We start from the raw sequence: 22693 nt of genomic DNA, 5'->3' as shown, positions 1-22693 counted from the left end.
GTCTTTGCAACCAGACCAATAAGCAACATCATGATAAACAGAAAAGATTGAAGTTGTCAAAGTTTCATTTTACCTGGATCCGTGATCTAAACTCATGGAATCAGCAGTCAAGAAATAAGACAATGTACTGCATTGAGCAAATCTACTGCAAAGACCTCTTTAAAGTGTTAAAAAGCAAAATGTAAGTCTGAGGACTAAGGTGCAACCTGACTCAAGCCATGGTGTTCTCAATCACCTCATATGCATGCAAAAGCTGGACAATGAGTAAGGAAGACCAAAGAAGAGCTGACGGCCAGGAGTTACGGTGCTGGTGAAAAACACTGAATACACCGTGGACTGCCAAAAGAACGACCAAGTCTGTCTTGGAAGAAGTACAGCCAGAATGTTCCTTAGAAGTGAGAATGGCAAGACTTTTTTTTTTTTTTTACATACTTTTGACGTGTTTTCAAGAGGGACTAGTCCCTGGAGAAGGACATCATGCTTGGTAAAGTAGAGGGTCAGGTCAGTGGAAAAGAGAAAGATCTTCGACCAGATGGATTGACACCATGGCTGCAACAATGGGCTCAGACATAGCGAAGATTGTGAGGATGGCGCAGGACTGGGCAATATTTTGCTCTGTTGTGCACGGGGCTGCTATGAGTTGGAATCGACCTGACAGCACCTAACAACAACAATAGACACAGAGATAGCCAAGCAGACACAAGGGGAAAACAGACGCTATCTAAAGACAACAGAGGCAGATGAACTGACAAACCCAGCAACTCCAAGGATTACTGGCAGCTACTGGAAGCTGAAATAGACCAAGAACCCCCACTTAGAGCCACACTCTGAATCTGGCTGCTAACCCGAAAGGTTGGCAGTGAAACCCACCCAGTGGCTCTGAGGGAGAACGACCTGGTGGTCTGCTCCCTTAAAGAACACAGCCCAGAAAACCCTACGGGGCAGTTCCACTCTGTCACACGTGGTCGCTCTAGAGTTGAAATCGATTGGACAGCACCTAATAACAATAGCCCCCGAAACTGTGGTAACATAATTTTCTGTTTTTAAAAGCCACCATGGTATTTCTGTCATAGCAGCACTGGGAAACTTGAGATAGGAGGCAACTGGCAATTCGTCAGGGCCAACCTCCTTACGCATTTACCCTTATGTGGGATGGCCACTTCCCTTTCGTCCACAGAGAATATTTTAATCTCCAAATGTTAAGATAATATTATTTTTGGAAAACCCACTAGGTTCAGATCCAGCAATGTTCACATGGAAAAACGAGCTGGGTCAAGTTCTGCCCTACTGCTTCTCCCCACACTCACCCCTCCTGCAGCCCAGCTCTTCTGAGATGTAGCCCGTACAGGTTAAGAAATTCAGACTTCAGTTTACTTCTCCCTGGGCCAGATTTTTTTTTTTTTTTTTTTAAACTCTAAGGCTGGATGATAATGTCCATGGGGCAGGCCTAAGAACCAGGTTCTGATGATGATAACAGCTGCTGTTTTGAAGACCTCTCTCTAGAAACACACTCCATGGGTGTGTCTCCAGTTCTTAGAACAAACCAAGAAGCAGTATCATCCTCATTTTACAGATGGGAAAACTGGGGCTCAGAGATTAAATGCCTCTTGTAAAAGTGGAGTGTGAGCTCAAACAGAGCCCATTTGAACCAAATGCCTGGTTTGTCCTTGAGGTACAATCACCATGTCCATCCTTGTCTTCGTATCATCAGCTCAATTCAATAAAGACGACAGATTGAGCCCCAAGCTAAGTCTGGCCAGATAACATGAGTTTGCTCTTAAAATCTGTGTCTTCATTTTGGTCCACACAGTTCTTAAAAATTTCAATTAGTTGCCAACATTAAAAAATTGGTTGACATTCCCAAAGCCAACTCTTCAGACAGGGATTGGACTGGACTATGGGATAGACAATGTTACTGGTGAAGAATGAGCTTCTTGGATCAAGTTGACTCACGAGACTATGTTGGCATTTCCCATCTGGAGGGGAGATGAGAGAGTAGAGAGGGTCAGAGGCTGTCCAAATGGACATGAAAAGAGAGAGTAGAGGGAAGGAGTGTGCAACTTGATTTGTAAACTTTCACTTAAAGCACAATAAAAATTAAAAAAAAAAAAATTGGTTGATTTCATAGTTTCACACGAAAACTGGGATTTTCCCAAAAAATCACGAAACGTGCCAATGCTGGGTCTGCACTTCCATGTGGCCACAGAGACTGCTATCCCTGGATGCTGAGTCCATTGCGCCCTTGGACGACCACAAGTTCCCCACGTCACTACCATCCCCCCTTCCCCACCCCACTGCTGACACACAGAAGCCGATGCCTAGTGCCATCTGTCACTGATGAACTATTACTTTCTACACCCAGGACTCTCAGTAACAGCCAAGGAAACAAAGACATGGCGTGGGGCAGCAGCATCAAGCTGTGTGTATGCCCAGGGAGTGTGCCCAGCAAGGACAAAGTGTGTCTGTACCCAACCCAAGCTTCACTCACACAAAGACCTGCCTGGCTCTGGAGGCCATCGCGTTTGGGACCCTCACACTGGGCTCTATCCATGCAGGCCACCGAGGGGGACCCAATTTCAACCACTTACCAAGGGCCCCTGGGGACCAAAGAACGGTGACGGCCACTTGATCATGGCACGTGTACTGGCTGATGGTGATGTTCTGGGCATCAGCAATCACATGCCTTCCCACTGGGTTCAAAAAAGTGGTGCAGTCTAGAGAGGCAGGGATGAGAACAATGACATTTTAAATATAGATTTTTATTTCCAAGTCCATTTTCTCAAGTTACACAAGCAAGGTCTGGAAGTGGCCCACTGATTCTGCTGAGAGAGGTGTGTTTCAAAAGCCCAAAGATGACATCAAAGATTGACTGGAAAAAGGATAAGCGTGCTTCAGGTGGATTTATAAACACTCTTATCCCCTCAAACCGTCGAGTCGATTCTGACTCACAGCAGCCCTACAGACAGCGTAGAACTGCCCCACAGGGTTTCCAGAGAACCCCTGGCGGATTTGAGCTGCAAACATTTTGGTTAGCAGCCAAGCTCTTAACCACTGAACCACCACGGCTCCCCGATCCCCACCTCGGGTTAAATCCCAGGATAGTTTGAAGAGGGTCACAGACGGTCTCTGAAGTTTGCGTGTGTATCTGGCATTAACGGTTTTTTACTATCATGACATTGTGCCTAAACCAATAATTATTTACACTGACTCTCTAGTTTTCAGTATTAGAGACTGATGTGAAGCAAAAGCAAAATAATCTAGGCTTTGTCTGCTTGCTTGCTTATTTGCTTTAAGAAGAAAACTAGAAGGTGAGGTGACTGCAAAAAAGGAACAAATGTGAGGAGGTGAATCCACAGGGCAGTGATTCCAAGCAAGACTGTTAAATAACCCAGTTAGTACCTGCAAGAGATAATAATACAGACAGCTGCTAAAAACCTTGGGACTTAGCAATAAGCTAGGTGCCTTCAACATTAACTAGCATTGTCAAAGGTAAATCTTTTGTTCTGAAACACCATGTACCATTAAAGATACCCACAACACCCAGTAAATCTAGGGAGCTCCACACTGCTTAAAAAACAAAAACCACCTGATTCTTTGATTTTCTCTGAGGACATTACTCACTGCCACCTGCCAATGACGCCACACTCATGGGAGCAGCTGCATCACCTGGAATTGCTATACACACCTTCAAAGTCTGCACAGTCCTACAAAGCCACCAGAAGCTTCTAGCTCGTACTGGGCTGGGACTTCAGAGAGCGGCCACTCGTGCAGGAAGAGCTATCAACCATGACGCAGCTCATCGTAAGCTGCTTCATCTCTGTTTCTCAGTGATTAACCTCGAACACTGTTTTCAGTACCTACTGTGGATGGTCTTCAGTTCCTTCAAATGCCCAAACCTGCCCACTACCCCTCGGAAGGGCAGAAGACTTCAGGGACATTTTTTAAGAAGCTCAGTGATTCTGCATATTTAACTTCTCCCTTGTAAACCGTGCGGCACGTTTCCCACCTTTATGACTAAACACGTTCACTGGAGATACTTGAAAACCACAAAAGAATGTAAGAAAAATATAAAAGTCATGCATAGCCTCTCATTGCAGAGGTTAACGGCTATTAACATTCTAGGAGACACCCTCCCAAGCCTTCTGAAGTGCACACAGGATTCCGTCTTTTAAATTTTTTTTAATAATTTTATTTTTTGTTGCTGTTGTTGTTGAGAATATATGCTGCAAAATATACACCAAGTTTCTACATGTACAATCCAGTGACACTGTCTACATTCTGAATTGTTCAACCATTCTTACCCTCCTTTTCTGAGTTGTTCCTCCCCTATTAACATAAACTCACTGCCCCCTAAGGCTCTTTTAGGTCAGAAGGGAGCCCAGGTGGTACAAATTGTTTGCGTTCCTCTACTGACCTAAAGGCTGGTGGTTCTGTCTTCTGAGTTGCTGCTGTCAACTGGATCCCATATACATAGCTCTTAAAAGAGCATAGTGCTCAGCGCAGACATTCTTTACTAGTTAAGCTAAACTATTGTTTGGTTTAGGAGCCCTGGTGGCACACACGGTTAAGTGCTTGGCTGCTAATCAAAAGGTTGGCAGCTCGAACCCACCAGCTGCTCTGAGGAAGAAAGACATGGCAGTCTGCTTCCATAAAGATTTACAGCTTTGGAAACCCTATGGGGCAGCCCTACTCCGCTCTACAGGGTTGTTATGAGTTGGAATTCACTCAATGGCAACAGGTTTGGGGGTTTTGTTTTGTTTTGTTTTAATAAGGCTTCAGGGGATATTTTTGGTTTAAGGTTTAAAGATTATCTCAGGGCAATAGTTTCAGGGGTTCCCCTCCTTTTTAAGTTTTCACTCAAGTGTAACATAGACCCATTACCATGCACTCCCAGCCCACTGCATCCTCCGCCCTGCCCACTTGGCTGCTTTTTGCCTAGCCACCGCAGTGTTCACACTTTTCTATCACTTCCACCCGCCACACTTACATTTCAATACCGCGTCTTTTGGAAGGACGTTAATAATTAGTAAAACCGAATTCTGCCTCTGATGAAAATTCACCCTCAAAGCAATCAACATTTGTTCTCTGGATGCAGAAGAGAATTTTACAATAGGAAAAAAGTAAAAAACAAATCTGGTCTACTGCTCACTTTTTACTAATGAGGAAAGTACAGCTAAGAGAGGACAGGTGGCCGGCTCAGGACGCCACTGCGGACCACCTCGGACAGGACAGAAAACAGCCCCCGAGGCTCACCCAGGCCTCTTGGCACTCTGTCACCAGCTCAGCGCTTACCACTAAGACAGTCTCATTCAGAGGTGTTCGGCCAGCAAAAACCTTGGCTGAGGCCAGCTTCTCAGTACACAAAAAAGGCAAGATTCTGACATACTTGAATATTGCAAAACTGCTCATTTATTGAGGACTATACTGAGAATGTGAGAATGGAGCCCTGGTGGCATAGTGGTTAAGAGTTCAGCTGCTAACCAAAAGGTCAGCAGTTCAAATCCACTGGTTGTTCCTTGGAAACCTATGGGGCAGTTCTACTCTGCCCTAGAGGGTCGCTATGAATTAGAATCAACTCGATGGCAACGGGTTTTGTTTTGTTTTTTTATACTGAAGACAGAGCCCTGGTGGTACAGTGATTAAAAAGCTGCTAACTGCACTGTTTACAATAGCAAAAAGCTGGAAGCAACCAAGGTGTCCATCAACGGATGAATGGTTAAATAAATTGTGGTATATTCACACAATGGAATACTACGCATCGATAAAGAACAGTGATGAATCTGTGAAACATTTCATAACATGGAGGAACCTGGAAGGCAGTATGCTGAGCGAAATTAGTCAGAGGCAAAAGGACAAATATTGTATAAGACCACTATTATAAGATCTTGAGAAATAGTATAAACTGAGAAGAACATATACTTTTGTGGTTACGAGGTGGGGAGGGTGGGAGAGGGTTTTTTACTGATTAGTTAGTAGATAAGAACTACTTTAGGTGAAGGGAAGGACAATACTCAATACACGGAAGGTCAGCTCAACTGGACTGGACCAAAAGCAAAGAAGTTTCCGGGATAAACTGAATGCTTCAAAGGTCAGTGAAGCAAGGGCAGCGGTTTGGGGACTATGGCTTAAGGGGATTTCTAAGTCAATTGGCAAAATAATACTATTATGAAAACATTCTGCACCCTACTTTGAACTGTGGCATCTGGGGTCTTAAATGCTAACAAGCGGCCATCTAAGTTGCTGCATCAATTGGTCTCAACCCACCTGGATCAAAGGAGAATGAAGAACACCAAGGTCACATGACAACTATGAGCCCAAGAGACAGAAAGGGCCACATGAACCAGAGACTTACATCATCCTGAGACCAGAAGAACTAGATGGTGCCCGGCCACAACTGGTGACTGCCCTGACAGGGAGCACAACAGAGAACCCCTGAGGGAGCAGGAGATCAGTGGGATGCAGACCCCAAATTCTCATAAAAAGACCAGACTTAATGGTCTGACTGAGACTAGAGGAATCCCGGCGGTCATGGTCCCCAAACCTTCTGTTGGCACAGGACAGGAACCATCCCCGAAGACAACTCATCAGACATGGAAGGGACTGGACAGTGGGTAGGAGAGAGATGTTGATGAAGAGTGAGCTACTTGTATCAGGTGGACACTTGAGACTGTTTTGACATCTCCTGTCTGGAGGGGAGATGGGAGGGTAGAGAGGGTTAGAAACTGGCAAAATTGTCACAAAAGGAGAGACCAGAAGGGCTGACTCATTAGGGGGAGAGTAAGTGGGAGTATGGAGTAAGGTGTATATAAGCTTATACGTGACAGACTGACTTGATTTGTAAACGTTCACTTAAAGCTCAATAAAAATTATTAAAAAAAAAAAAGCTGCTAACTAAAAGGTTGGCAGTTCAAATCCACCAGCCGCTCCTTGGAAACCCTAGAGGGCAGTTCTACTTTGTCCTGTGGGATCGCTATGAGTCGGAACTGATTGGACAGCGCCTAACAACAATATGCTGAGGACTAGAATGAAAGAAAAGACTTCGGCTGGTGCAAACTCTTTGCATTCGTCTATTAATCTCAATGCTGGTGCTTCGAACTCACCCTGTAGCTCTGTGAAAGAAAGGCCTGGCAAACTGCTTCTGTAAAATTAGAACCAAGAAAACCCTATGGAGCAGCTCTACTCCGTAATACGTGGGGTCACCATGAGTCTGAACAGACTCAACAGCAATGCGTTATAATGAAAGAGAGGCCTTTGGCTTTAACCGGCTCCAGGAAAAGGTGCCCAAACATTACTGTGTTCATTTCTAATGCCAAAACGAGCACTCTCTGGGTTTCTGTAAATACAATTATCCAAATACACAGTCTAGGAATAAAACTAAAACCTACTAGGCACAGTGGCGTCACTAGGGTTGGTGTCACCCAGTGTATCACTCATGGTGTCACCCCATGAACCTGCTCCTGTACCAGAGTGTACGGAATCCTTAGTAATGCTTATTATCAGTTTCAATCATAGAATAATATGTGATAAATATAACTGCAAATTGCTTAAAGATAGTATTCCTTAGATTATACGAATACTAACAAGAAAATTGTTTTGTAAAATCTTTCTACATTGAATTACAACATTATTAGTGACTCAGCGGAAGCCTTTTTTAAATTTTTTCTCCTTTTCCTTTAATTACTACTTCACTCTCAAAAAAGTGATGGATACACATTCACAAATACTAATTACCACAATATTGTAGCTAAAACAACAGAAAATTTGACAAAATCAGCAGCTATGAAAACAACAGCGCGTGCTTGTAGCGGGTAGAGACGAAACCATGTGATTAAAAAAAAATAAAAGCACCCCAGTAATTGGGTAACAGTGACAGCTCTGACCAGAGTGCGTTAGAAGATTCAAAAAATAAATTAACATAGAGTTTTAGCCTTGTAGTATATTAATACCTGTAAACCAGGCTTACGAAAAATGTTTTTGTTGTCACAGCTTCAGGGATCTTTAAAAATAATAACAAATTTCTGCTGAAATACTGCTCAAAAATTTTATAGACAGTCATTTTGGTGTCACCCCTCTGACAGTGTCACCCGGTACAGTCCGCACCCTCCACACACTCCTAGTGACGCCACTGCTCAGGCCATACACTCGCAGAGCCTACAGGAGAAACGTGGAATGCGAAGTCAAAGGCTGCAAGAAGGCCTGTGGAATTCAGTTTGGACTTCATAACAAGACATTCTTTCTTTACAATATCGAATGACAAAACCCCCAAAAAACTCATTGCCATCAAGTTGATTCCAACTCATAGTGACCCTACAGGACAGAGCAGAACTGCCCCATAAAGTTTCCAAGGAGCACCCGGTAGATTCCAACTGCTGACCTTTTTGGTTCGCAGATGTAGTTCTTAACCACTATGTCACCACGGTTTCCTCAAATGATAAAGGAATAAAAAAATAAGATTTTGTAGTTTAATAATTCCAGTGAAAAATTGGTAATGTGTTCTCAGCTATTTCAAGCAAAACTAGTTACCAGTCAATGGAGCAGGAACTTCCCTGGGGAGGAGAAAAATATCTTTTTCAGTGGAAAACAATGAGTAAGTTTCTTACACAGCCTGGATCCAATCATTAGTCAGTCTAAAGTTCTGGGTTCTGGATACAAAAACTTTATGCCCAAATGACATTTTGCCAAAATACAACAGAGCTTCAGATATTTCAGGGTTCAACGTGAGCTGTGAATTAAATTCTAATTAAAAGCTGAGGAATTAAAATGAAAGTAACAGCTAGGAGATAGGAATAGGTAGGTAAGTGGACCACATACTTAGCCCCATGAAGAAAATGATACTTTTCGGCTTTACAGGTACAGATCCTCGTCCGTGAAACCCTATATTAAATCAGAGAAGCAAATGTTTGTTTGCAGCTGACCGGAAAATTCTGAACTCTTGGAATGTAATATAAGATCTGCCAGGACTGAGAGCGTATATTAGAAATTAACTTTCTGACTCAGAGAAAGACCTCTTCCACATGTCTTTACTTAGCAGAATCAGGTGCCACGGACTTGCAGCAAATCCCTCCTCAGCATCATCACAGCAGTTACGCAGGACACGCACCCACCACTAACGTGGAATGTCTGGGAGCACACGCAAGCCCTTATAGGTTCACTTACGATACCAATGCCAGTGGTGGGCGTGACGCCGACACACACATTTGTATCTTAAAGTTGTAAGACTGTACCCAAGAGCCTCAAAAACCCTGCTTCAAGTAGGTGTCCATTTCAGAGGCCTCGATGTGACCGACTCCCCTTACTGACATTGATTCAGATCTCCCCCCAAGGGATGAGTCAAAGGTCAGGAGCTGCTAAACATGCATCAAGCTCCCTCGGGTCAACATTTGCACTTACAAATTAAGCTTCAAAGGGCTCAAAAACTCAGTTCTATAGTCAGAACAAGCTTGCCCACCTGCCCTGTGTGAAATAATTCAGCCAGAAAATGCCACCCTTTCTTTAGGGAAGGGAAAAAAGGTACTTGCGTTCTAACTCCAGTTGGAATAACTTCTAATATTAATTTTTAGAAAAATCAGTTCCCATCAAATCCATTCCAACTCATGGCGACCCCAGGTGTGCGTCAGAGTGGAGCTGTGCTTCGCAGAGTTTTCAGTGACTGGTTCGTCCGGAGTAGGTCACCAGGCCCTTCTTCCAAAGTGCCTCTGAGTGAACTTGAATCTCCAGCCGTTCAGTTAGCTGCCAAGCACATTAACCATTTACATCACCCAGGGGTGCCTTCTAATGTTAGGATAGTATTGAGTGCACACAGACCAGTTGCTGAGATAAGCAACTTCATTTAAGACTCAAATAATGCTACCAAAAACAAACACACAAACCCGCTGCTGTCGAATCAATTCCAACTCATAGCAACCCCACAGGACAGAGTAGAACTGCCCCATAGAGTTTTCCAGGCTGTAATTGTTACGGAAGCAGACTACTACATCTTCCAAACAATGCTAAGAAGGAGAAAATAATTTTTATATGATGAGAAAACTGAGGCTTGGAGAAATCAAGTCACTTGTCGCAGCACACACGGCTGGTTGGTGGGAAACTAGGATTGGACCCCAGGTCTAAATCAGAGGTGGCCAACAGGTGACCCCAGGCCAATCTAGGGCCAATCCACTTGGCCCACTCTGAGTTTGTGAGAAGTTCGAAACAATATTTTAAAACTGTTCACATGAAAAATGTGAATTTCCTGCTTTCCTTGGAAATCACAGTATCTGGCAGCATGCAGTATGAATTACTCAACTCCACGACGAGCTGGCGTGGAGGAGCCAATGCTTTCTTCAGACCAGGCATGAGCTCTCCAATTTGCCACAGTCCCCACCACTCTCTAGTGTCCTGCACTTGAGCAGCTTCACTCATTTGTCCCCTAGAGGCATCTGTGTTTGTTCTTAAGAATACGGCCACACCCGAAGGAACCCAAGCAAAGTCTCCACACACAACTTCTCTGAACTCTTCTGGGGACATATGACCCCCTCAAATAGTTAAGTGGCTTAATTAGACCTTGCTGCCTTCGCTCTGCCAACAAACCTGAGCAGGTTCAGAAAATTCCCCAACCACAGGCCCTGCAGCACTCCTTGATGAAGCACAGCTGGGTACGTTTAGGTCTTTGAAAGGGCTCCACTCTCAGAGGTCAAGCCAGTTACTTACTGTCATATCTGAAGGTGATGTTGTGCACCCCGCTGTGCCTGCTGGCCGGCCCCACTCCCTGTAGGAAAACAAGAGAACATGAGGTGGAGTGAAGCCAATCTGCTTTCCTAGCACCGATCCCACGGAGTCAAACCACACACATCACTGCTGAGACCCAGTGTCATGCCAGCCGCTGAGTGATGTCCATAGCTCTTTCCATCCGCTCCACAAACTCCCTGCTCCCCGGGGGATTCCCAACTGCCTGGCCACGGGGATCATGAGCACTCACTAGCCCTAAGACAACAAGCGCAGGCTGTTGGGGGTTAAATATCCACTCATTAACAGTAAAAGCAGGACAGAGACCAAGGGCTGCCAGGTGGAGCCCTTCCAGCTGGATCCACTTCAAGCATTGACCGGTTATAAAATTAGCCTACCAGACGCCCTCATCCGAAAGCTCTATTAAGCCACAACAGATAGGCGATTCCTCAAGGCCAAGGAAACAGAGCTCTCACCCCAAGACCGCGAATGAGTGTGAGAATAAGCTGTTACTTTTAATGAGAAAATTCTTCACTGTATCCCAACCTGTGCTTGGAATACGCTGAGTGGGTCATAAAAGAAAAAGAAAAGGAGACTTTAAAATGTCTAACTCTACCTCTCAGCAATGTGGCCGCTCGCCATCTGTGCTCTTACTAGCAGGATAACAACTCTGCCAGACTTCCCGCTTTAATTACTGCATCCATGGAGGGAGCCCGGAATCCTCCCACCAACCCACCTCTCCCTAACCCCACCTATTCACCACCACGGCAAAGAGCAGCCTCCATCTACTGACTCCCACTCTGACTGAACTGTTTCTGCAACTGTGCCGTTCAGCACTATGTGAACAATTCTTCAAAATATGTTAATTCAGAAATACTAAATGATGGGAAAATATTCTAACCACATAGCGCGGTTTCCACTCAAGAAGAGGGATGTTGGGGAAACCATATGCAGCAGTTGGGCTGATTGTTTCGCTGAGGTGCAATGCGCAGAACACCTCTGATGGGGCCCAGGGTCTCAGGCCACAGCCTGTGCCTGCACGTGTTGTTTGTGCTGTTCATCCTGAGGCCGGCTATGCCCTCTGAGACTGGACCCCTGAGCTCAGATCCACAAGGGCTTTGGGAAAGCCCAGCTGTGCAGAAAGGGAGAAACACACACACACACACACACACACAGAGCTGTAAAAAAATGAGGAATAAGCAGTAACGTAAACCCTAAATCAAAATGGCCCATGATCTACTGGGACTCCCTTTCTACCTGGTTCACCTTCCTTTTTCAGATGTCCTCCTTCCATCCATTCTTCCTCCCCCACACAGGATTCCAGAATTTCTTACCTGAATTGAAACACTTTGGAAAGTCTTGTCACCTTATTAAACTTCTAAGAGCTTCCATAACTCTTTAGGGACAAGGCCATGGTCTGCAACCAAATGGCCAAGACCAGAGATCATAACCAGGCAGAGGGAAGGAAGGACATAATCTAACCTCCCCCCCCCGCCCCCGCAGTCCCATGGCAACATCCAACACCCAAGCTCACAACCCCCAACCCATACCCTTCCTGCCTTACAAATTCCCAGGACACCAGCTGGAGAATTTTTTTTTTTTTTGTTCACTACCTATTATGAGCCAGGTACTCTCCTAGGTATGGTGGTAAACAAAATAGCCATGGCCCCTGCCCTTGTGGACCAAAGGAGCATGGCACTTATTCTTTCAAAGACGAGTAACTGGGTCCATGGATCACACCCCAGGGCATACAAACTTCAGATCACACCCTGGCTCCCCAAGAACTCCTGTTTAGATGGAAAAACAAAATACACATAGCTGGGGTAGAAGTGTCAACCATAAATAAATGCGTAATAGACGAGATGCCACAAGACAGTACCTGAGTACGGTTAAATGAAGGTCACAGATGACATGTATCAGGCGCTTAAGACAGAGAATAACTGGGTAGAATGGAGCAAGAAAGGCAGCACTGTGGGAGGGAAACAAATGGGATCTAGAGGCCAAGGCCAGCCTTAACCTTCCATCCACTAGTCGGTGACCAAGGGCCAGCTGCTTTGCTCCACTGGGTCTTCTTAATAAAAGAATTTACACCCCTGTGTGTGTGGTGGTGGGGCTAGTGGGGACCTGAGGAGGACCACAGGAAACCACGTAGAGGCAGCACTTCTCACAAATTAAGCTCATTCCGTTTAACACCACGCTCCGAGGCACCTAGCAACTCCAGTCATTTTATCAGCTTTTCTTCTTGTTTCTTCTGTATTTCTCTTGCAATGTGTTTTTAACAGATTTACAGGTACTTGTACTCAGCAATGCGTCATGGAGAGGAGCATAGACAGTGAGGTGTGTTCCCCCTGAAGGAATTCCATACCATGCATTATGAGCCTGTTGTTAGCTGCCATCAGTAGGCCCCCGGCTCATGGTGACCCCGTGCACAATGGAATGAGACAGTGCCTGGTCCTGCATCATCCCCATGGTTGCTTCTGGAGCAGGCCGCTGTGATCCATGGGGTTTTCACTGGTAGATTTTCAAAGCAGATTGCCAGGCCTTTCTTCCTAGTCTTAGTCTGGAGCTCCACTGAAACCTGTTCAGCATCATAGCAACACACAAGCCTCCACGGACAGGCAGGTGGTCGCTGCACACAAGGCGCACTGGCTGGGCATCTAAACCGAGTCTCCTGAAGGTGAGAGCCTAAATCCCTCCAAATAAGTCCTCTGTGAGCTGTGATGCAGCTGTTCAGGGAGGGCCCTGTGAGCTGGCCTCAGAGGACCATGAGGCTTGCACGCGATGTCCCTTCACGACCCACTGAGCACTCCACCTTGACCCCACAGGGCTGAGCACCCAGCAATGAACCAGCCTGACCTCAAGCCTCGACTATCGAGACGACCTCCTAACACTGCAAATCTGCCCTCATCCCCCTGCTCCAAACCCTTCACTGGCTTCCCACCACCCCTAGACCATTCCTGAGGAGGTCCCTGCTGACCTTCCTGCCACTCCTCCCGCCTCCCAAAACCCTGCAGGCACTCCAACAGCACCCAGCATCTGCACTTCGCAGGGCGCTTCTCTTCCCACACACTCCCCACGAAGCCATTCCTGTCAGTCACCCCTGGCTGTGCTCCCCTAACGGGCTGCCGCCTAGTCTAGGTCCTGACACGTCAGACTTCCTGCATATTTACTCTACGGGAGCACAGTAATCCATCCCCACAATTTCACTGGCAAGGCATCTCTGCCAGTGAACCACAAACTTGTTATTCTAATTCCACAGAAAAGCAGAGACCATAAAACCATCTGACCATCCAAGCCTGAAGCAAAAGATGCCATCCCAGGTGGCAGTTCTTATGTGTACTACGAAGACCTTCCACTCTTCAAAGTCCTCAAGGCCACAGCTTCTCAGCCCATGTCCCAGACGATGCTCCACCAGGCAGTCCTCGCTCACAACTGAACAACGCTTCAGCTGGTCCAGAGCCCTCAGAAACAGAGTGCCCAGGCTGGCCCACAGAGCACTACTGCTTTCTTTACACTCTGCGGTAGACGGAATCATGGGTCCCCCAAAGAAGTCCATGTCCTAACCCCAAGGAACCTGTGAACATGACCTCACACAGCAAAAGGGGCTTTGCAAATGTGATTAAGTTAAGGATCCTGAGACACAGCGATTATCCTGGATAATCCGGGTGGGCCTGGTGTATCTACATTAGCAAGGATTCTCCCCTGGAGCCTCCAGAAGGAACCAACCCTACCAACACCTTGGTTTTAGGCCTGTAAGACCCATTTAGAACTTCTGACTTCTTGGACTGTAAGATAATAAATAAGTGTTTTTTAACCCACTAAATTTTTGGACTGCCTCCCATCTGTCAGGTTGTTGTACTGCGGTGGCTTGCAATTTGCAAAATGCTGGAAGCTACCAGTATTTCACAACCTGCAGGGTCACTCATGTAGACAGGTTTCAGCAGAGCTTCCAGGCTAAGACAGACTAGGAAGAAGGATCTAGTGATCCACGTCTGAAAATTAACCAATGAAAACCCCACAGATCGTAACAGAACGTTGCCTGACTCGGTTGGGAAACATCATCCGTAGGGCTCAGTCACTGGAGAGGGACATCAGGTGCGGTGAAGGAGGGGCTGTGGGGGCGAGGGAGACCCTCGGTGAGATGGACACACAGTAGCTGCAACCATGAACTTGAACATACCTGCAACTGTGAGGATGCAGACTGGGCAACAGTTCGTTCTGACTCAAAGGCAGCTATCTCTCTCTCTAAGCTTTTGGCAATTTGTCACAGCAGCAATAGAAAACTAATACGCACTTACATCATTTCAGCTGCCATGTGGTGAAACAGATCTCGATTGTCACACACATGACATGTGCTGTCATTCTCCCCCTCTCACACCCAGGGCAGAACTGATCACTTGTTACCTCTCTCCCACTCCAGCTCCAGGCAAAAATGGGGCACTGATTCGTCAGAGCACTTGCGTGAGATTCTGCCCTCTTAGGCACAGGCTTCTGTGGGCTAGCCTGCGACTCATCTGAAGTGACAGAGTGCTCAAGAGCATGGGCTTTGGAGACATGCAGATGTCAGTTCCAATTCAGACTCTCCCACTCTCCAGCTGTGTGACCTTGGGCAAGTTTCAGTGCCTCTCTGAGCCTTGTTTGCCTGAGTGTGAATTAAACTTCCTGGAAAGGACTGTTGTGGGGCCGGAGATGATGTACACCAAGTGCTCAGCAGAGCATCTGACACAGGATAAACCCAGAAATGGTTACATCACCAATCCCAAGAAGATTCCTGCCCTAACAAACAAAGTGAGAGTTGTGTGACAGGGCTAGTTACAAGCGGATAGGAAGGAAGACAGGGGACAGCAACTCCCATGTGAGATCTGTCTCCACAGGGGGATTGTGGGAGCCGGGCGATGGACAGGGTAGGACGGGGCGCCAGAAGGCTCTGACCACCAGCCTAAGGAACGTATTCTGCTGATGGTCACAGTGGGGCTGGGTGGCCCAGCGGCTCTGCCTCTAATGAGGGCTGGCTGGATGGGAGGAGAGGCTGAAGGCAGAGGAGCCAGAAGGCAGAGGAGCCAGGAGTCCCCCCCACAGCCACACAGTCAGCGCTCCATACTCATTTTCTGCCTGGAGACATGAAGGAATGGTTAAGACATGTAATACACACTGAGAACCCAGGAGGGTCTAGCTTGATGTTACAAGATGAGTTATGGGCTTAGAATTAGGGCTGACGACTAAGAGAATGCAGATGAGGCAATTTACAAAGCTGACCCAAATCAGTCCCACTCACTAAAATCCCTTCTCCAGGAAACAGTCCTAAGCTTTTAGCTACTACACAGTTTTGATATTTAATGAGCTGACAATTAAGAATACTTGTTTGTTGCCAGTTACTCGAAAACCATAAATGTCAGTGCTATGGCCTGGGGGTGCCACATTCTTAGTTAATTAGCCACCCTCATCTGCTCACTACTGGTGGCTTTTCATTTGTTCCAAAGTGGGCCAAGAAGCACCCCGGTGCCTGCAGCTCTGCTAGGAAATTCCTCTGGTAGACACACACTAGGGTGTGCAAGGATGGAGGCAGAAAATGGGAATATAATGGGGAAAACATCTCTTAGGAAGGAGGGAGGGGGTAAAGAAGAAAAAAAAAAAAGAAGGATAACCCTTAAATGCACTGAAGGACTAAAATTTAAATGGCAAAAACCCACACCACGCTCCCGCCTTATGGCAAGACGCAAAGGCCTGGGCACAAAGACAGCCACGGGGCAGGGTCCCACACCGAGCAGCCCAGAGCCCCTGGCCAGGTGAGGGTGGGCAGGGGCGGCTGTGGAGAGGCAATCAGACAGCCAATTTCCTGTGGGGCCTTGGGGAGTCTCAACCCTGTGAACTTTCCTGAGCAACATGTCTAATCCAGTTCCAGAACAGCTTAAACGTCATTTTGGAAAAAATGCATTTTGAAAAGGACTGTGCTAAATATGGCCCCTGAGGTCCATGGGTGGCCCAAATGGTTAAGTGCTGGGTTACTAAGAAAAGGTTGGCAGTCTGGACCCACCCAGGGGTGCCTTGGAAAAAAGTCCTGGTGATCTACTTCTGAAAAAGCCGCCATTAATGACCCTGCGGAGCACAGTCCTCCTCTGACACAAGTGGCGTCAGCGTGAGTTGGCATCTACTCAGTGGCAACTGGACTGGGCCTTTCGGCTTCTCCAACGGAAGGCAGACCACAAGATAAGGCCTAAATAAGACTGCTTTCAAATCCATCAAAAGGAACTTTCAGAAGGCTCATGAAGTTTTCACGAACAGAATCTGGGTGAAGACTTTAATAACAGTTTTGCTATCTGTTGTCAGAGGACCGGGAGGATGGGTTTTTAAAAGGTCCATCTGGTAACGACTTAGAACTAAAGCCAACCCACGCTTCCTATCTTCCAGAACACCTTCCCCATCTTGGATTTCCACTGAGTCACAAAGGTAACAAAACACAAGAGGCAGCTCTGTGAGGCTTAAAGGCAGACTGAGACTGATGGCATTTTTGCCCAGGACCTGTGAACATGATAAGGGCAAAACAAGGCAGAACGTGAGGTAGTTTTATCCCGTACAGGTTTGGATTGTTTCATAAACGAAGACAGATCCCACTTACTTTGGTTCAAACCTTTAGCTTTAAAAAAAAAAAAAAAAAAAAACAGTCGGCAAAGACAGAGAAATCTCAGGTGATGTGAGCTGAAGAGAATGCTGGCGAACCCCAAACACACGGGACATAAATCACAAGGCCCACCTGGGCCCGGATCTGTTCGAGACACTCCCTTACGTTCTGGGAGCTGCCGTCTCTCCCTCCAACCAACTGCAGAAGCGCAGGACGCCAACAGCCAGATCTGGGGAGCTGGCGAGGTCTTGGGTGTCTAGCGGAGAACACACAAGCTCTGGGGGAGCGCTGGTGGGTTCCCGCCAGCAGTTACCACGTCCGCCCAAAAAGACCCTGAGATCTTAAGCTAATTAGAGAGGTTTGCTCCGGGAGGTAGGAAGTCACTACTCCAGGCCATCGCCTGTGCACCAGACCAAGCCGTAATCGTGATTCATCTCTGACATGCTGGTAATCAGCACACATATGTTCCTAATTTCACGCTCCCCAAAGGAAAGCTGAAGGGACAATTGTTCCTGAGCTGTAACATGGAGCGGACAGATGCCAAGTTACCATGCATCCTCCTTATCAAGCTGAAGGCTCTGAGTTTACATCCCAGCTTTCCTTCGCCATCCCCACCCCCCCACCCTCTGCCCTCCAGAGAAATCTGCTCACGAACGATAAAGACTCGCTAGAATATTTATATACACCGTTTCTCAGACAGCCTCTTCTCAGAGGGATGGTGGCATGAACGGTATTCAATGTATTTTAAAATGCCCTTCCCCACTCCAGACACTACGATTTTCTTATTGGTTTTGCAGCTGGAACACACACAGGCCATTAAAGCCCAGAGATAGACACACACACACACACACACAAGCTGACTTTCTAGCTGTGTTTTCAAAACAAAACCAAGCGCTGCAGCCTCTTGGTTTGAACCAAACAAAAGCCCAAGTACTTTTTCCAGTTAAGGATCTGGGCTATGTGTTCTCCCATGGCTGATACTCACAAATAGACAGGATTGTTCCATTTTTCCAATTCTCAGAACGTTAAAAGCAAGCAATAAAACATGCTTCTGGACGGAAAGCCAGATCTTCCCCTCGGCAGTGCACCCCACTCCCATCCACCCAAACGAGAACCGTATGTCGGAGAACTGACATCTTTAAAGGTAACAGTCAACCCATTTGCAAATTAAAAAGCATACGCAGACAGCTCGCAGACAGAGATTAACTGGTGTTCTGTAAATACCAGGTAAAAAGAGAAAGCAAACTACCAAACCGCCCAGATACCCACCCAGCGAATTGGCTACTGGCTGGCTCTCACTTTGCTGCTAAAGGTGCCCTGGAAAAGACTTTACTCCCCAGGCCCAAGAAAGCTATCTTTTTGTGAGGGCAAAATAGTGATTAGACAATAGAGGAAAACTTGAAGCTATAAACATGATTGTTAAAGCCTAAGCTGGGAGGAAATGTTCGGATCAAAACAAAACTACTAATAAAAAGCCTTGGGACCACACAGTGAGCCACGTGAATAAACGGCAGTATGCAGAATTGTGCTGACTTCCAATGCAGTCTGCAGGGCTGGGGACCAAGGCTCCACATACTGGATCACATCTGGGATTCTGCTTTTACAGCACAAATGCCTGAAGAAATGGGGGGGGGGTTGTGACGTTGCCATGGGGACCCAGTCTCCCCCAGCCAGGCAGGTCCCCAGAGTGCTCTGCACACGTGCTTCCTTCAAGGTGGATTTCACATGTTTCAAAATCGTGGAAGGCCGCTCTTTAGGTTTTTGTGCTAGAAAGCAAGGCGACCCCTTCTGTCACCTATTAAGTCTGTCCACATGGTGGTCTCTGGCAGAAAAACCTCCATAACAGTGGGAAGTGGCAAAGCCATGTTAGACTCGTTCATAAAAATTATTCGCCCCCCTCCCCCTTCTCCAGGAGGGAGCCAGACTTGCAGCATCCTTTTTATAGTCCCGTTATCTGGCTGCAAAAATGCCAGCAAGTCACTGTGCTCCCAGCTGCCCCGAACTCCACAGTCACCAGGCCCGTGCTGGAGCTGAACCACTAATTTCTACCTTCAGGGCTACTGGCCAAGACAGGGGGCCCTGACTTTTAATTGTTAGAGCTGTTGCTGTTGAGGGGAGATGGCTTCTAGAACCGGTTGGGGAGTCTTGTGAGAAACATTTCTTACCCTATTTCAGGGGTTCCCAGAGCTCCTGAAGGCCACTCAAGGGACTTTGCTATGTTTAGACACCAGGGATCCAGAGACCCCACTTATAAATGAGGGGGTGCATCCTGGGCTCCCCCACTTCCCTGGGATGCAACCTCTCCAACCGACCCATCCAGGTATGGATTCAGATGTCCCCACCCCAAGGTAACACAATCTCCTTAACTGCTGGCAGGTGTGCCCCCCTCACTCCATCCAGCCATATTCCCACCTCCTAGGACTCCCACTGGCTCAAAACAGTGGTCAACACCCCATCTCTCTCTCGCTCCCCCCTCCCCAGAACACCTCCTCATTCCCATCTCTCTCACCCCCTGGAGCACCTCCTATCTGTTCTGACTAGAATGTTCCAAGCCAAAGCAACAGTGACCCTCCTAATCTGTATCTGCTTCTCTCTGAAAAGTCTGGCCTTTTTCAGGAGCTTCCTTGGAGGAGACAAAGGGAGTTGGCTAGCCCAGAGGTGACACAATAGTTACTGAGCAACTATTTCTCAGCCTGCCCTGGCTTGCAGTGCCACTCAGCAACAATGTCTCTCTGATACCACGTCCGAAAACGTCCAAATGGCCGCTTGAGATGCAGCCAGGATTTGTGAGCACCTGTGTGTACGTGTGTGTGCCAGCCATACTACAAAAAAAAGCGCTCCAGGAAGTCAGCAGCCCCAGCTCCAGGTGTTAACACTTAGCACATCCTGCCGGCCCCCTCCCATGTGAGGCCAGCCGTCTGGGAGCCGGACACAGCAATTAGGCCCTCCCAGGGCTGGGCGCCTTTGTCCCCTCGCTAACATCATTAGTGTCTGACTTCCTGTGCAGAACCGGGCCTCCCTGAGGGGCAATCGCCGGCTGCGGGGCTGGGCATTAGACTTCCTTTGTCAAATGTTAACAAGCATGTGAACTGGCTTCCCCTCCCCCACCACAATCCCACCCCTCCTTCAACCTCACCGGATCCTGCAGCCCACCAAACACAGGGCAATTCTCAACAGTCTTGGTTCTCCCCGAGTTGTGGGAATCTGAGTGAGATACTTCAGAGAAGTACCAAGTCTCCATGAGGACAAGCTCATCTGCCTGAGGCTGACCTCTTTGAGCCGTTCTGCTACACGCCGCTACACACACTGACTGAGTGCCCCTGGCTCCAGGGGCTGCAGTGGCCAGACTGAAAATGAGCCCAGGTGAAGGGGCTCGGCCAGCATGGGTCCTTGGCTGGGAACTCACTCAGTGCCCCCTTTACCCACCCCCCCTCCCCCACAGGCACTCCATCCATGTGGGCTGGTGGATGAAATACAAGATGTTCTCAAGATGCAAGGGCTTGCCAAAGGTTTGAGGCACATCCTGGGGTGTTCGAACAAATCGGGTTAGATCTGAAAATGGGCGGAGTGTGAGTCACTATATAGCTACAACCGGACCATCACAATCCCTTACTCAGACATACTATCACCACCAGGGCCCATATCACTAAAATCCTCTCACTTACCCCTCGCTGATCCCCAAATGGAGGATCCCCAAGAGGGGATCTCAGCTTTTTGTTTGGGGGCACAGATGTCTTTGAGAAGTTGATGAAAGCTATGGCACCTGTGTGCACACACACAGATTTGCACATGGTGTTTCGGGGGCTCCTGAACCCCTGCAGCCCACCCATGGCCCCTCACCTGCCTGCCTTAGAGGCCCGCTGCCCTACATAGCTCAGCACCAGGACTGATGAATGCACCAGGGGTGCTTCAGTAATTCAAGGGGTACTTGGGTGATTAAACACAAAATTCAGATGGGGAGGGGGGCGTTGGAGGTAAGAGCTCTCTTAAATAGAACTCTGGATTAATGCCACTCAACTGTAAGCCTTTACGGGCAGTATTTGTTACATCTCAGTGATTGAACACTTTTGTCCAAGACGTGGGGACTCATAAACTTTACAAAGTAGCAATGTAAAAGGCAACCAGTCTTGGCTCCTATGCATAAAGCCATCCGAGAGAAACATTTCCACTACTTTTCACATCACAGTCAAGTTAGCCTCATTGAATCAAGTTAAAAATAAACTACAATGTGGCTAACTCTTAATCTTTTTTTTTTTTTGTCACTGAATGGAGAGGAAAATACTCATTATCCAGAAGATGGACGAACAGCTGATTTCCCAGCCCCTTCTCTATGCATTCACTTGACTGTCTGCTCTGTACAGTGTCTGTGGTCAAAACAGAAAATTGGTAGAGTTTTTGAAACATTTAAAAATATTTGCTCAAGAGCATCTGAGGGGGGCAGGGATAATCTAAAACTCCAATTTTTCAAAATGAAGAGTAATCTATGGCTTTGACTTCAACTTCAGACATACGAAAGCTCGTTAACACTTCAAAAATAAGATACTGATATACAACAAAGAACACCATCACTTATACAAACTCAAGTTCCCACAAGTTTATCTTGATGAATGTTACAAGTCTGAAAGGGTCAATGATTTCAATATTGGTTCTGATTTTTACTTTTTGCCAAACTAATTTTAAAACTGAAAGGATATATTCAAACATTAATGATCCCTGAAACTTTACATCTCCCACTGCTTGGATGGAAGCCAACAGTCTGCCCTTCAGCTTTCAGTAATAAATCTGGAAGACTCTCTTAATTTCCCAATGACACCACATGGAATTCCCATTAAAACACACACACACGAACACACACACACTGACATCAATTAAGTCATTGTGTGATTTCACCCAGGAGGTAATTGTGTTTGCCAAGAAGTATTCTGCTTTGTTTTAATTTCCTTAAATAGCTAAAATGTTAATCTGAGAAGGAGGGCAAAGAATGATGCAAAAATATCAATGGCTTGTTTGATTTTAGGGGTTTATGAGTGAAGAAGGCAGTACAGAGTTCCTGGGAAAGACAGCCTCCTTGCATGCCCCCTCTAGGGGTTCCTGGCATGGGGTGGTGTCTGGGGTTCAATCAGAAAGAGAATTCTGAGGGAGACAACCCACGTGGATGAGCAGGCAGGAGCAAGTCTCCTCCCCTGACAGAGTGGCCCTGAAGGTGGCTTCCTGATCTCCTACAGAGCTGCAGCAAGAAGAAAACTGTGTGCCTTACTCCCTTCATAAGGCTTCCTCCCAGTGGAGAAGTGTTTACAAAATCAAAGCAATATGGCAGAAATCAGTTAGAAGCCAGCCTGTTCGCCATGAATTTAGTGTGAAACAGAGGCTTAT

The 22693-nt window shown here is 46.9% G+C and overlaps 1 protein-coding gene across 2 annotated transcripts in view; it reads right to left on the bottom strand.

Moving 5' to 3' along the window:
• Positions 1–22693, bottom strand: part of IL17RD (interleukin 17 receptor D) — a 78256-nt gene that overhangs the window by 26186 nt on the left and 29377 nt on the right. For both annotated transcript variants that reach the window (XM_064274346.1, XM_064274345.1), the window contains exons 2-3: positions 10687–10744; positions 2589–2714 (exon numbers count right to left, since the gene is read on the bottom strand). In XM_064274346.1, the coding sequence (XP_064130416.1) occupies positions 2589–2714; positions 10687–10744 (184 nt within the window). The remainder of the gene's footprint in view (positions 1–2588; positions 2715–10686; positions 10745–22693) is intronic.

The sequence above is a fragment of the Loxodonta africana genome, chromosome 22 (assembly GCF_030014295.1).
Source record: "Loxodonta africana isolate mLoxAfr1 chromosome 22, mLoxAfr1.hap2, whole genome shotgun sequence".
NCBI lineage: Eukaryota > Metazoa > Chordata > Mammalia > Proboscidea > Elephantidae > Loxodonta > Loxodonta africana.
Note: the sequence above shows the minus strand (reverse complement) of the source record. Positions and strands in the feature narration are given on the sequence as shown.